Below are 13530 nucleotides of genomic sequence, written 5' to 3'. Positions count from 1 at the left end.
GAGGTTTGAGGACAAGAGCGCAGGCTGCAAAGGTGTCTGAGCAGGTTGTCCATAGCACCACGGTACAGGAAGCCATTCAAGCAGTGGGAGTTAAAAAGTAATGTAGTGGTATTAGGGGAAAGTATAGTCAGGGGGATAGATACTATTTTCTGCAGCTGAGAGCGAGAATCCAAAGAGTCTGTTGTCTGCCCAGTGCCAGGGTTCGGGATATTTGCTCAGAGCTAGAGAGAGAAACTTGCAATGGGAGGGGGAGGATCCAGTTGTCGTGGTCCTTGGAGGTACCAACAACATAGGTAGAACTAGGAAAGAGGTTCTGCATAGGGAGCATGAGGAGCTAGGCACTAAATTAAAAAGCTGAACCTCAAAGGTAATAATCTCTGGATTATTACCTGAGACACGTGCAAATTGACATAGGGCAAATAAGATTAGAGAGATGAATGCATGGCTCAAAGGCTGGTGTGGGAGAAGTGGGTTCTGGTTTGTGGGGCACTGCCACCAGTATTGGGGAAAGTGGGGGCTGTATTGTTGGACAGACTTCATCTGAACCATTCTGGGACCGATGTTCTAGAGAGTCATATAACTGGGGATTTAAACTAAATAAAGGGGGGAAGGGATCATGTCGAGGAAGATTGAATAAATTAAAGGGAAATGACAACGCAATAGGTCAAGGTAGCAATAAAGGTAATGATAATCAGAGTATGGCAGGAAGGGACAGTGATTGCAAATTTAAGTGCCAGTGGATAGGGCCAGAATTTACAAAAACAGTAAAAATAAATGGAATTAAAGTCTCTGTATCTGAATGCCCACAGAATTCACAATAAAACAGATAAAAATTGTCAGCTCAAATAGAAATTTTTATGCATAACCTGATAGCCATTACAGAGACGTGGCTACATATAAATCACAGTGTAAATCAGGAAATTAGAGGCGTGTGTAACAAGAATAATACAAATTTCAATCAAAATATTTTTTTATCCATTTAAGGGATGCAGGTGCTGCTGGCGAGGCCAGCATTTATTGCTCATCCCCAATTACCCATTGCTGTGGATCTGGAGTCACATGTAGGCCAGACCAGGGAAGGACGGCAGATTTCCTTCACTAAAGGACATTAGTGACCCAGATGAGTTTTTACAACAATCAGCAATGGTTTCATGGTCATCATCAGACTTTTCATTCCAGATTTTTATTGTATCTGCCATGGTGGGATTTGAACCCAGGTCTATAGAGCATTACCCTGGGTCTCTTGGAATACGAGCTGCCTCCTTGAACTGCAGCAGTCCATGTGGTGTAGGTACACCCACAGTGCTATTAGGGAAGCAGATCCAGGATTTTGACCCAGCGACAGTGATGGAACGGTGATATATTTCCAAGTCAGAGTGGTGAGTGGCTTGGAGGGGAACTTCCAGGTGGTGGTGTTCCCATGTATCTGCTGCCCTTGTTCTTCGAGATGGTAGCAGTCCTGAGTTTGGAAAGTGCTGCCTAAGGAGCTTTGGTGAGTTTCTGCAGTGCACCTAATAGATGGTACACACTGCTGCCACTGTCTGTCAGTGGTGGAGGGAGTGAATGTTTGTGGAAGGGGTGCCAATCAAGCGGGCTACTTTGTCCTGGATGGTGTCAAGCTTTTTGAGTGTTGTTGGTGCTGCATTCATCCAGGCAAATAGAGAATATTCCATCACACTCCTGAATTGTGTCTTGTAGATGATGGATGGTGTAGTCAGGAGATGATTTACTCACCACAGGATTCCTAGCCTCTGACCTGCTCTTGCAGCCACATATTCATATGGCTAGCCCAGTTCAGTTTCTGGTCAATGGTAACCCCCAGGATATTGATAGTGGGGGATTCAGTGATGGTAATGCCATTGAACATCAAGGGGTGATGGTTGGATTCTCTCTTGTTGGAGATGCAGAGGACTGCAGAGCTCAGATCTGGTCCATTGCTTGTGGAATTGCTTAGCCCTGTCTATCATTTGCTGACTATGTTGTTTGGCACACAAGTAGTCCTGCATTATAGCTTTACCAGGTTGACACCTCATTTTTAGGCATGCCTGGTGCTGCTCCTGGCATGCCCTCCTGCACTCTTCATTGAACCAGGGTTGATCCCCTGCCTTGATGGTAATGGTAGAGTGGGGGATATTCCAGGCAATGAAGTTACAGATTGTGTTTGAATATAATTCTGCTGCTACTATGGCACACTGCACCTCATAGATGCCCAGTCTTGAATTTCTAGGTCTGTTTGAAATCTATCCCATTTAGCACGGTGATAGTGCTACACAATGTGAAGATGGGGCTTCATCTCCACAAGAACTGTGCGATGGTCACTCATACCAATACTGTCATGGAGAGATACAACTGTGGCAAGCAGGTTAGTGGGGATGAGGTCAAGTATATTTTTCCCTCTTGTTGGTTCCCTCACCACCTGCCGCAGACCCAATCTAGCAGCTGTGTCCTTTAAGGACTCGGCCAGTGCTGGTGCTACTGAGCCACTCTTGGCGATGGACATTGAAGTCCCCCAGCCAGAGTACATTCTGCGCCCTTGTCACCCTCAGTGCTCCTCTTAGTGGTGTTCAACATGGAGGAGTACAGATTCATCAGCTGAGGTGGGGGTGCAGTACGTAGTAATCAGCAGGAGGTTTCCTTGCTCATGTTTGTGTGATGCCATGAGAGTTCATGGGCTCCAGCGTCCATGTTGAGGACTCCCAGGGCAACTCCCTCCTGCCTGTACACCACTGTGCTGCCTGCTCTGCTGCGTGTGTCCTGCCAGTAGGACAGGACATACCCAGGGATGGTGATGGTGGTGTCTAGGGTAAGTGTGACTGTCACACTGTTGCTTCACTAGTCTGTGAGACAGCTCTCCCAATTGTGGCACAAGCCCCCAGATGTTATTAAGCAGACCTGGGGTTGCAAGTGTCATTGCCAGTGCCTAGGCCAATGCTAGGCAGTCTATTAAGCTTCATGCTAAGATAAAATTAAAATACTGCGGATGCTGGAAATCTGAAACAATAACAGAAAATGCTGGAAAAACCCAGAAGGTCTGACAGCATTTGTGGAGAGAAAAGAACAAAATTAACACTTTGAGTCCTTATGACTGTGAAGAAAAGTTGTAAGGACTTGAAACTGTTTTTTCCTCTCTCCACAGCTGCTGTCAGACCTGCTGAGTTTTTCCAGCATTCTCTGTTTTTGTCCACTTTCATTCCTTTTCAGTGGCTTGATACAACTGAAGTTAAGAGTCAACCACATTGTTGTGGGTCTGGAGTCACATATAGGCCAGGCAAGGACAGTAGATTTCCTCCAGATAGGTTTTTGCAACAATGGTTTCATGGTCATCATTAGACTTTTAATTCCAGATTTTTATGGCATTCAAATTTGCCATGGTGGGATTTGAACCTGGGTCCTGAAAACATTATGCTAGATTACCAGTCCAGTGATAATACCACTACACCACTGCCTCCCCAATTAGTACTAATGCTGTGGAGGATGAATTCTTGAAATGTGTGCAAGATGGTTTTCTAGAGCAGTACATTGAGGAACCAACTAGGAAACAAGTTATTTTAGATCTAGTACTGTGCAATAAAAAAAGGCTAATTATTAATCATGATGTAGAGGAGCCTTTGGGTAAGAGATAATACGATAGAATTTTACATTAAGCCTGAAAGTGTGTCGTTCAATCAGAGCCTAGGATCTTAAATCTGAACAAAGGAAACTATGAGAGTATGAGGAGCAAATTGGCTATGGTTGATTGGGAAATTACGTTAAAAGGTAACATATGAACATGTGAACAAGGAAAAGGAGTAGGTCATTTCACCCCTTGAGCCTGCTCCATCATTTAATAAGATCATGGCTGATCTGATAGTAACCTCAAATCTGCATCCTGCCTACCCATGATACCTTATCATCCCCTTGCTTACCAAAAATCTATCCACCTATGCCTTAAAAATACTCAGACTCTGCTTCCACCACCTTTTCAAAAAGAGAGTTCTTATGAGACCTATGACACTGAGAGAATTTTTTTTTGTCTCATCTCTGTTTTAAATGGGCTACCCCTTACTTTTAAACAGTGGCCCCTAGTTCTAGATTCCCCCACAAGAGGAAACATCCTCTCCACATCCACCGTGTCAAGTCCCTTCAGGATCTTATATGTTTCAATCAAGTCGCCTCTCACTCTTCTAAACTCCAATGGATACAAGCATAGCCTGTCCAACCTTTCCTCATAAGCCAACCCATCCATTCCAGGTATTAGTCTGGTAAACCTTCTCTGAACTGCTTCCAACGCATTTACATACTTCCTTAAATAAGGTGACTAATACTGTACACAGTATTCCAGATGTGGTCTCACGAGTGTTCTGTATAACTGAAACATAACCTCCCGACTTTTGTATCCAATTCCTCTCGTAATAAATGATATTATTAGCTTTCCTAATTACTTGCTGGACCTTCAGACTAGTCTTTTGTGATTCATGCACTAAGACACCCAGATCACTCTGCATCTCAGAGCTCTGTAATCTCTCACCATTTAGATAATATGCCTCTCTTTTATTCTTCCTGCCAAAATGGACAATTTTACATTTTCCCACATTATACTCCATTTGTCAGATCTTTGCCCACTCACTTAACCTATCTGTGTCTTTTTGTAGCCTCTTTATGCCCTCTTCACAACTCATTTTCCTACCTATCTTTGTGCCATCTGCAAATTTGGCAAACATCCCATCCACCTCTTCATCTAAGTCATTGGTATAAATTGTAAACAGTTGAGGTCCCAGTACTGATCCCTGTGGCACATCACTCATTACATCTTGCCAACCTGAAAAAGATCCATTTATGCCTACTCTCTGCTTCCTGTTAGCCAGCCAACCTTATATCCATGCCAATATCTACCCCTGATACCATGAGCTTTTATTTTCCTCAATAACCTTTGATGTGGCACTTTATCAAATGCTTTCTGGAAATTTAAGTACAGAACATCTGCTGGTTCCCCTTTATCCACAGCACATGTTACTTCCTCAAAGAATTCTAATAAGTTGGTTAAACATGATTTCCCTTTCACAAAACCATGTTGACTCTGCCTGATTACCTTGAACTTATCCAAGTGCCCTGCTACAGCTTCTTTAATAATAGCTTCTAGCATTTTGCCTATGACAGATGTTAAGCTAACTAGTCTGCAGTTTCCCACTCTCTGTCTCCCTCCCTTTTTGCATAATGGAGTTACATTTACTATCTTCCAATCTAATGGAAACGTCCCTGAATCTAGGGAGCTTCAGAAAATTAAAACCAATACATCAACTATCTCACAATACTATCAACTATCTCGCTATCCTGCACCGGCAGTATTTTGCTTTTAGCTTGCATCAACTATCTCACTAGCCACTTCTTTTAAGGCCCTGGGTTGAAGTCCATCAGGATATGGGACTTGTCAGCCCGCAGCTCCAACAATTTATTCCGGACCACTTCTCCAGTGATTGTAATTTTCCTGAGCTCCTCCCTCCCTTCCATTTCCTGATTTTTAGCTGTTACTGGGATGTTACTTGTATCCTCTATAGTGAAGACTGATGAAAAATATCTTTTCAATTCATCTGCCATTTCTTTGTTTTCCATTATTAATTCTCCAGACTCACTTTCTATAGGACCAACGCTCACTTTGTTAGCTCATTTCTTTTTAAAATATTTATAGAAACTCTTACTACCTGTTTTTATATTTCTGGCTAGCTTTCTCTCGCTCCTTATTAATCTTTTAGACATCCTTTGCTGTTCCCTATATTCTGTCCAATCTTCTGGCCTCCCACCTATCTTTGCAAAATTATATACTTTTTCTTTAAGTTTGACATTATCTTTAACCTTTCTAGTTAACCACAGTCCACAGTGTGTCCGTCCTTTGGACTTTTTCTTACTCATTGGAATGTACCTATTCTGTGTATTCTGAAATATCCCCTTAAATGTTTGCCACTGCACCTCTATTGCCCTATTCCCTAACCTAATTTGCTAATTCACTTTAGCTAGCTCTGCTTTAATGCCCTCATAATTGCCCTTATTTAAGTTTTCTTGGACCCTCTCCTCCCTCCCTCAAACTGAATGCTAAATTCAATCATTTTATGGTTGCTGCTACCCATGGGTGCCTTCATTTTGAGGTCATTAATTAATCACATCTTGTTGCACAATACCAGGTCTAGTATAGCCTGCCCTCTCGTTGGCTCTAAGAACATGCTGTTCTAAGAAACTATCCTGGAAACATTCTATGAACTCTTCATCTCGGTTACCTTTGCCCATCAGACTTTTCCAGTCTATATGTTGATTAGAATCTCCCATGATTATCGCTGTGCCTTTCTGACAAGCTCCCTTTATTCCTTCCTTTATGCTCCATTCTACCATGTGGTTACTATTAGGGGGCTTGTACATGACTCCCACATGTGACTTCTTCCCTTTACCATTTCTCATCTCTATCCAAACCATTTCCACATTCTGGTTCCCTGAACTTAGGTCATCTCTCTCTATTGTGCTAATTCCATCATTAACTAATAGGGCCAGCCCTCCACTTTTTCCTTACTTCCTGTCCTTCCTAAATGTCCGATACCCTTTAATATTCAGGTCCCGATTCATATCCTCCTGCAGATGGCTAACATTTAAAGAACTAATACATAGTTTACAACAAAAATATATTCCTTTAATGCATAAAAACCCGGCAAAGAAAGTGTTCCAACTGTGGCTAGTGAAAGAAATCAAGGAAGAAGCATATAAAGTTGCCAAGCAATGGTAAACCTGAGAATTGGGAGCATTTTAGAACTCTGAAAAGGAGGACCAAAGGAATGATTAAGAAAGGGAAAATAGAATATTAGTATAAGCTAGTGAGAAACATAAAGGCGACTGTAAAAGCTTCCATAGGTGTATAAAAAGGATTAGCAAATACAAATGTGGGCCCATTACAAGCGGTGTCAGGAGAACTTATAATGGAAAATAAGGAAATGGCAGGGAAAGTAAATAAATACTTACTGGCTGTCTTCACAGAGCAAAATACTAAAAAAAAATCCAGAAATAATGGATAATCAATGGACTAGTTTAAACAAGCAGTTGCAAGATATTAATATCAGTTAAAAAAAAGTACTAGAAAAATTAATGGGACCTAAAGTAGATAAACCCCCTGGACCTAATGGTCTCTACATCCCAGAGTGTTGAAAGAGGTGGCTATAGAGGTAGTAGATGCAGTGGTGGTAATCTTTCAAAATTCTATTGACTCTGGAATGGTTCCTCCAGATTGGAAGGTGGCAAATGTAACCCCACTATTTAAGAAAAGAGGAGAGGGAAAACTGGGATCTCCAGAACTGTTAGCCTAACATCAGTAGTATGGAAAATGCTAGAGTCTATGAAAAAGGATGTGATAACAGGGCACTTAGAAAATGATGGTAGGATTGGGGAGAGTCAACATAGTTTTATGAAAGGGAACTAGCAGAAGAGATAAGGGGGGACTGGTGGATGTGGTATATTTAGATTTTCAGAAAGCTTTTGATAATGCCCCATTGAAGAAAATAGCAAACAAAATTAGAGCATACAGAATTGGGGGTAATATACAGGCATGGACTGAGAACTGCTTGATGGATAAAAAACAGAGTGTAGGAATAAATGTTTTCAGTGTTATGGACAGGAGGGGGTCAGTTCAAACAGCACTGGTTTCCTCTTACCACCTGTTCATGAATAGAAGGTGTTTTGAATTAGTTTGCTTTAATGAAGGAGCGGTGGAATATTTTTTGAAATTCCAGTTTTTAAAAACGGACATGAAACCTCATCCCGCTAGTGGGTGAGGTTTCATGTATTATCAGAAGTCCGCTGGGGCTCCTGGCCTGCCCGCCAACCTTAAGGTTGGACAGGCAGGGCATTTAACAGGCTTTAACACCTTAATTGGCCATTGACAGGTCGGCGGGTGGACAGCTGATTTCGCTGTCCGCCCGCCTTCCTCAATATTTAAATGGACCGAGATGACGTTGGGGGTTCCTCCCAACATCATCCCACGTCATTTTCTCATTGGCGAGCGGGCCCCACCCCCAAATCGCCGACGAGAAAATTCTGCCCATGTCTTTGTGTTCCATCCGGTTTCGGTACCAGTACAACAGGCAAACTCCAATTACTGCAACTAGACTCGATGATATCACTTTGAAGCATGAAATCAATTTTTTTTGTACTTGTGATAACTGCAGGATTTAATCTATGAGGTTGTTGCCTCACTGAAGATGATATTTCTATAATTTTAATTGCAAATCATTTTTCTGTAACTCCACTAACCTGTTTGAGTTAAACTGAACTGTTCTGCATTCCTTCCTCCTGAACAATGTTATCAAATACAGTGCCAGCAAATTGAATTTCAATACCTTCTTCATGCCTTTGAACTGCCTGCTTATCTTGTTTATTTTGTTCTTCCTGATGGGCCTTTGACCTTGTTATAACACAGAGATAAAAGCAAAGAACTGCGGATGCTAGAAATCCAAAACAAAAACAGAAAAAGAAATACCTGGAAAAACTCAGCAGGTCTGGCAGCATCAGCAGAGAAGAGCACAGTTGATGTTTCGAGTCCTCATGACCCTTCAACAGAACTAAGTAAAAATAGGAAAGGGGTGCTTGCGGACAGACCGAAGGTGTTCTGCAAAGCGGTCACCCAGTCTGCGTTTGGTCTCTCCAATGCAGAGGAAACCGCATTGGGAACAACGAATGCAGTAGACTAAGTTGGGGGAAATGCAAGTGAAATGCTGCTTCACTTGAAAGGAGTGTTTGGGCCCTTGGACGGTGCGGAGAGAGGAAGTGAAGGGGCAGGTGTTGCATCTTCTGTGGTTGCATGGGGAGGTGCCGTGGGAGGGGGTTGAGGAGTAAGGGGTGATGGAGGAGTGGACCAGGGTGTCACGGAGGGACAGGGGGGGTGAAGGGAAGATGTGTTTGGTGGTGGCATCATGCTGGAGTTGGCGGAAATGGCGGAGGATGATCCTTTGAATGCAGAGGCTGGTGGGGTGATAAGTGAGGACAAGGGGACCCTATCATGTTTCTGGGAGGGAGGAGAAGGCGTGAGGGCGGATGCGCGGGAGATGGGCCGGACACGGTTGAGGGCCCTGTCAACCACCGTGGGTAGAAAACCTCGGTTAAGGAAGAAGGAGGACATGTCAGAGGAACTGTTTTTGAAAGTGGCATCATCAGAACAGATGCGACGGAGGCGAAGGAACTGAGAGAATGGGATGGAGTCCTTACAGGAAGCGGGGTGTGAGGAGCTGTAGTCGAGGTAGCTGTGGGAGTCGGTAGGCTTGTAATGGATATTGGTGGACAGTCTATCACCAGAAATTGAGATAGAGAGGTCAAGGAAGGGAAGGGAAGTGTCAGAGATGGATCATGTGAAAATGATGGAGGGGTGGAGATTGGAAGCAAAATTAATAAATATTTCATGGTCCCGACGAGAGCATGAAGCAGCACTGAAGTAACACAATCAGGAAACAATCCAGGATGTTCCTTTTGCAGCACTTCTGTTGAAAACACTTCTGCAGGCTGTTCAACTACCATAGGTATCACTCACATTTGCGATCCAGCTATATCATTACCCAGAATAAATTGAACCTCTGCAATGGGCAATTTTTCCACCACGCCAACTGTAACTTCACCATTATTCCATTTGCTCTTTAAATTTACCTTCCAGAACGGAATAGGTTTAGCATCTCCATGAACCCCACTTATTATTACCTTCTCCTGCAACACTCCCTCTGAACAACAAATATCACAATCCCACATTAAGAATTGACTGGCTCCTGTATCTCTTAATATTTTAACATCTTTACCTACTCCACTCTGGAAATACTTTCCCTCCACATACAAAGTCTTTAAACATTTCTGCAACCTGCTGCTCAGAATTCTCTTGTGTAAACTGTGAACACATTCTCACTTCTTTACCTTTTGCTGATCCTCCCTGTTTCACCTGTACACAAACCACTGGTTTCTCCTGTGCCTGAACCTCAGAACCCACAGTACTTTTACTTCCAGAGCTTTCCTTTACCCCAATAGTTCATACAGATTTTACCTGCAACCTCCAACACACTGACATTGTGTGCCCAACTTTATTACAATGAAAACACCTCAATTTTTGAATGTCACTTCTACCTTCAGCACCTGCCTTTTTATTCTGAGAAAAAACTTCCTGGGAACTTCCAGCTACTCCTTGTCTTCCCTGTGATGGTGGTTAGCTATATCCATAAACCCCTATAGATCTTATGGCGGAGATGCTCCCAAGTGCTGTTAGGTATAGGGAGGTCCAAGTGATGATGGATGAGTGACAGCAAATGTCCAAGTCAGGATAGTGTGCGACTTGGGGAGTGGGGGTAGTTTAGAGGTGTCATGCACTTGTTATCCTTGTGTTTCTAGGCGGTAGGGGTCACGGGTTTGGGAATTGTCTTGGGATGATGTTGCTGAGTCCTTGAATCTCTCCAGCTCCTGGTCGTGTTCCCAAGTTGCTCTTTGGCTGAGGATTCTAGGATTTTTAACCCATGTCTGAGCGGCATATCTTTACAGGTGCTGTGCAACTTAAACTAATGAGGTTGGTGGAAAACCGTTGAAACTGAAGGAACTGTAACCCCCTGCATCCCAATTGGTGTTGCTGCCATTTTGACTAGTCAGCAAGTTGCTTGCTATTCCTGAGCTCATGAGGGGATTGAAGGAGTAACGTCCAGCCTCACAAAACAAGCTGGTCAGTGGCTAAACTTTCCTTCTGTTTTTATTTCTTTGCCTACAGATTGTGGAGAAAAATGTGGATCCTGAATTGAATCTTCTAACCTACCTAAGGAAAAAATGTATCCATGAGACGTGACCCTGGGTTTGGACAAGTGATGACTCCCAGTGTTTGATCTGGAGAGGAAGAAAGGGCTTTGACTCTTGTAACAAATCCCAAACCTGATTAAAGGCCAAATGAAAACTCTGTTCCCTGTGCATGCCCAGCTCTGGAGATTTAAGTTAAATACATCAAATATGTTCCCTTAGATGCCTCACCTCATAATGCAAGGCCACCGTTTTTGCTTATTCAGTATCACCACGCTTTTTAAAACAACCTGTAATAAAAGCCAGAGAAACTGGGGCATAGATTTTCTTCCCATTCTTTGCTGACCAAAATGTTTAATGACTGGAATGGTAGCATGTGATTGAATGTGCAGCAATGTTACACAAGATGGTGTAATAAGCAGAGATATTGGACTATTTTATTAACAGATGTAGGGGGATATGATAGCCTATATTATCATCGACTTATGTTGAATTTACATTACAGAAACAGGACATTCATCCCAACAGCCAGTGTCCACATGAGTCTCCTCTCACCCTAATTCATCTAACTCCTTCAACATAGCTATCTACACCTTCCTCCCTTATTACTTATCCAGCTTCCCCCTAATGGCGTCTATGCTATTCACCTGAACCACCCCCTTGAGTTCCACATTCTAACCACCCTCTGAGCAACAAAGTATTTCCTGAATACTTCATTGAATTTATTAGTGACTTTTATTTATTTGTGACCTCTGGTCTCTCTTCAAGAATGCCTTCACGATGTCTATCAAACCCATCCATTATCTCTACCAAAGAACACAGACTTTGCTTCTCTAGAGAAAAGATTCACAGCATGTTCAATCTTTGCTGATAGTTATAGTCCCAGCCTTGTAAATCTTTATTACACCTTCTCCAGTAATGCTATATAATTTTTATCAGAATGTATAAACTCTGAACTGATTAGATACAGCGTCTATTTTCTAGTTACCTTAGTGAATCTTTGTATTGCTTACCCTGATCTTAGTGCCTATTGTTGCATTCCATAGTAGACAATTACTATGTGGAAACAATCAAGTGTCACAAATCACATGGTTCACTGATCCAGACAGTTCCAGTGTAAATCTATCACTGGCCCAACTGGTTCCACTGTAAACCCATCACTGGCCCAACTGGTTCCACTGTAAACTCCATCACTGGCCCAAATGCTTCCATTGTAAACTCCATCACTGGCCCAACTGGTTCCACTGTAAACTCCATTACTGACCCAAATGCTTCCACTGTAATCCCATCACTGGCCTAATTGGTTCCACCATAAACTCCATCACTGGCCCAAATGCTTCCACTGTAAACCCATCACTGGCCCAACTGGTTCCACAGTAAACTCCATCACTCACCCAAATGCTTCCACTGTAAGCCCATCGCTGGCCCAACTGGTTCCACTGTAAGCCCATCGCTGGCCCAAATGCTTCCACTGTAAGCCCATTGCTGGCCCAACTGGTTCCACTGTAAACTCCATTACTAACCCAAATGCTTCCACTGTAAACTCTATCACTGGCCCAAATGCATCCACTGTAGACCCATCACTGGCCCAACTAGTTCCACTGCAAACCCATCACTGGCCCAACTGGTTCCACTGCAAACTCCATCACTGGCCCAAATGCTTCCACTGTAAACCCATCACTGGCCCAACTGGTTCCACTGTAAACTCCATTACTGACCCAAATGCTTCCACTGTAAACCCATCACTGACCTAACTTGTTCCACCGTAAACTCCATTACTCACCCAAATGCTTCCACTGTAAGCCCATCGCTGGCCCAACTAGTTCCACTGCAAATGCATCACTGGCCCAAATGGTCTCACTGCAAATCCATCTCTGGTCCTACTGGTTTCACTGTAAACTCTTGCTAAACTCCTTTGGTTAGCTTTTTAACAAAAGCATGTCCATCCGATGTGGACAATACTGGCAAATTCCCACTTATTATCCATTCTTTGTTACTCTGGGAAGGTGGTGACAGGCCTTTTCCTTGGAATCCCGCAGTGTTTATGATTGTTGGTGGTCCTGTGTTACTCTCCTACATCTCGAGCAGCAACACCAGGCACAATCATCTAGAGCAGATTTAGATTGGAGTGTGGCTATTTTCTAACAGCTGACCAATGCTTTCCTTAACGTAACTATATGCACCAGTGGGACTAACTGGGACCAAGCTAGGCTGTGGAGAAGGAGGATGTGGCTCCTGCACTGTGATGGTCTCCAAGTATAACTCGTTTCAAAAGAAGATCATGTATCCTTTCGCTAACAATTATATGGAGCACTAAAAAGAATCCATTTTCATTTTGAACATATGAAAAAGGAACGGAAAGATAGTAAGGCTAATCACTATCAGTGGATTCACTATCCACTGGACAGGCCCCTCTCTTTCTCCCTCTAACCACTAGCAACACTAATTCCTGCAGTAGGCCTAAACATGGGTGTTCTTCCTCTGTGTGGAAGTCAGTTACCCTGGTTTGCCTTCCTCCACCAACAGGGAGACATTTTCAAATTATATAGTCATTGTGACCTGTACACTTTTACTTAACTGATGGCTCCTCTTTAAAGCTGGACAGCCCAATGTTCATGGTCCAGGATGTCCTGTTAAGTCCCATTCTACAAGGTGCCATTTTTTTGGTTAGATCTGGAAAATCACACAGCTACCAAGAAGAGTCAACGTTAACTTTTCTGTGAGGGAAGAAACACGGGAGGGTCTTTCTGGACATCACCACCTGGGTGG

The 13530-nt window shown here is 43.1% G+C and overlaps 1 protein-coding gene across 1 annotated transcript in view; it reads left to right on the top strand.

Moving 5' to 3' along the window:
- Positions 1 to 13530, top strand: part of xdh (xanthine dehydrogenase) — a 134044-nt gene that overhangs the window by 28521 nt on the left and 91993 nt on the right. Inside the window, exons 3-4 of the mRNA XM_078542721.1 lie at positions 10739 to 10796; positions 12948 to 13044. Of these exons, the coding sequence (XP_078398847.1) occupies positions 10739 to 10796; positions 12948 to 13044 (155 nt within the window). The remainder of the gene's footprint in view (positions 1 to 10738; positions 10797 to 12947; positions 13045 to 13530) is intronic.

This window comes from Cetorhinus maximus, chromosome 5, assembly GCF_964194155.1.
Source record: "Cetorhinus maximus chromosome 5, sCetMax3.hap1.1, whole genome shotgun sequence".
NCBI lineage: Eukaryota > Metazoa > Chordata > Chondrichthyes > Lamniformes > Cetorhinidae > Cetorhinus > Cetorhinus maximus.
This window is presented reverse-complemented; position numbering and strand designations above follow the sequence as displayed.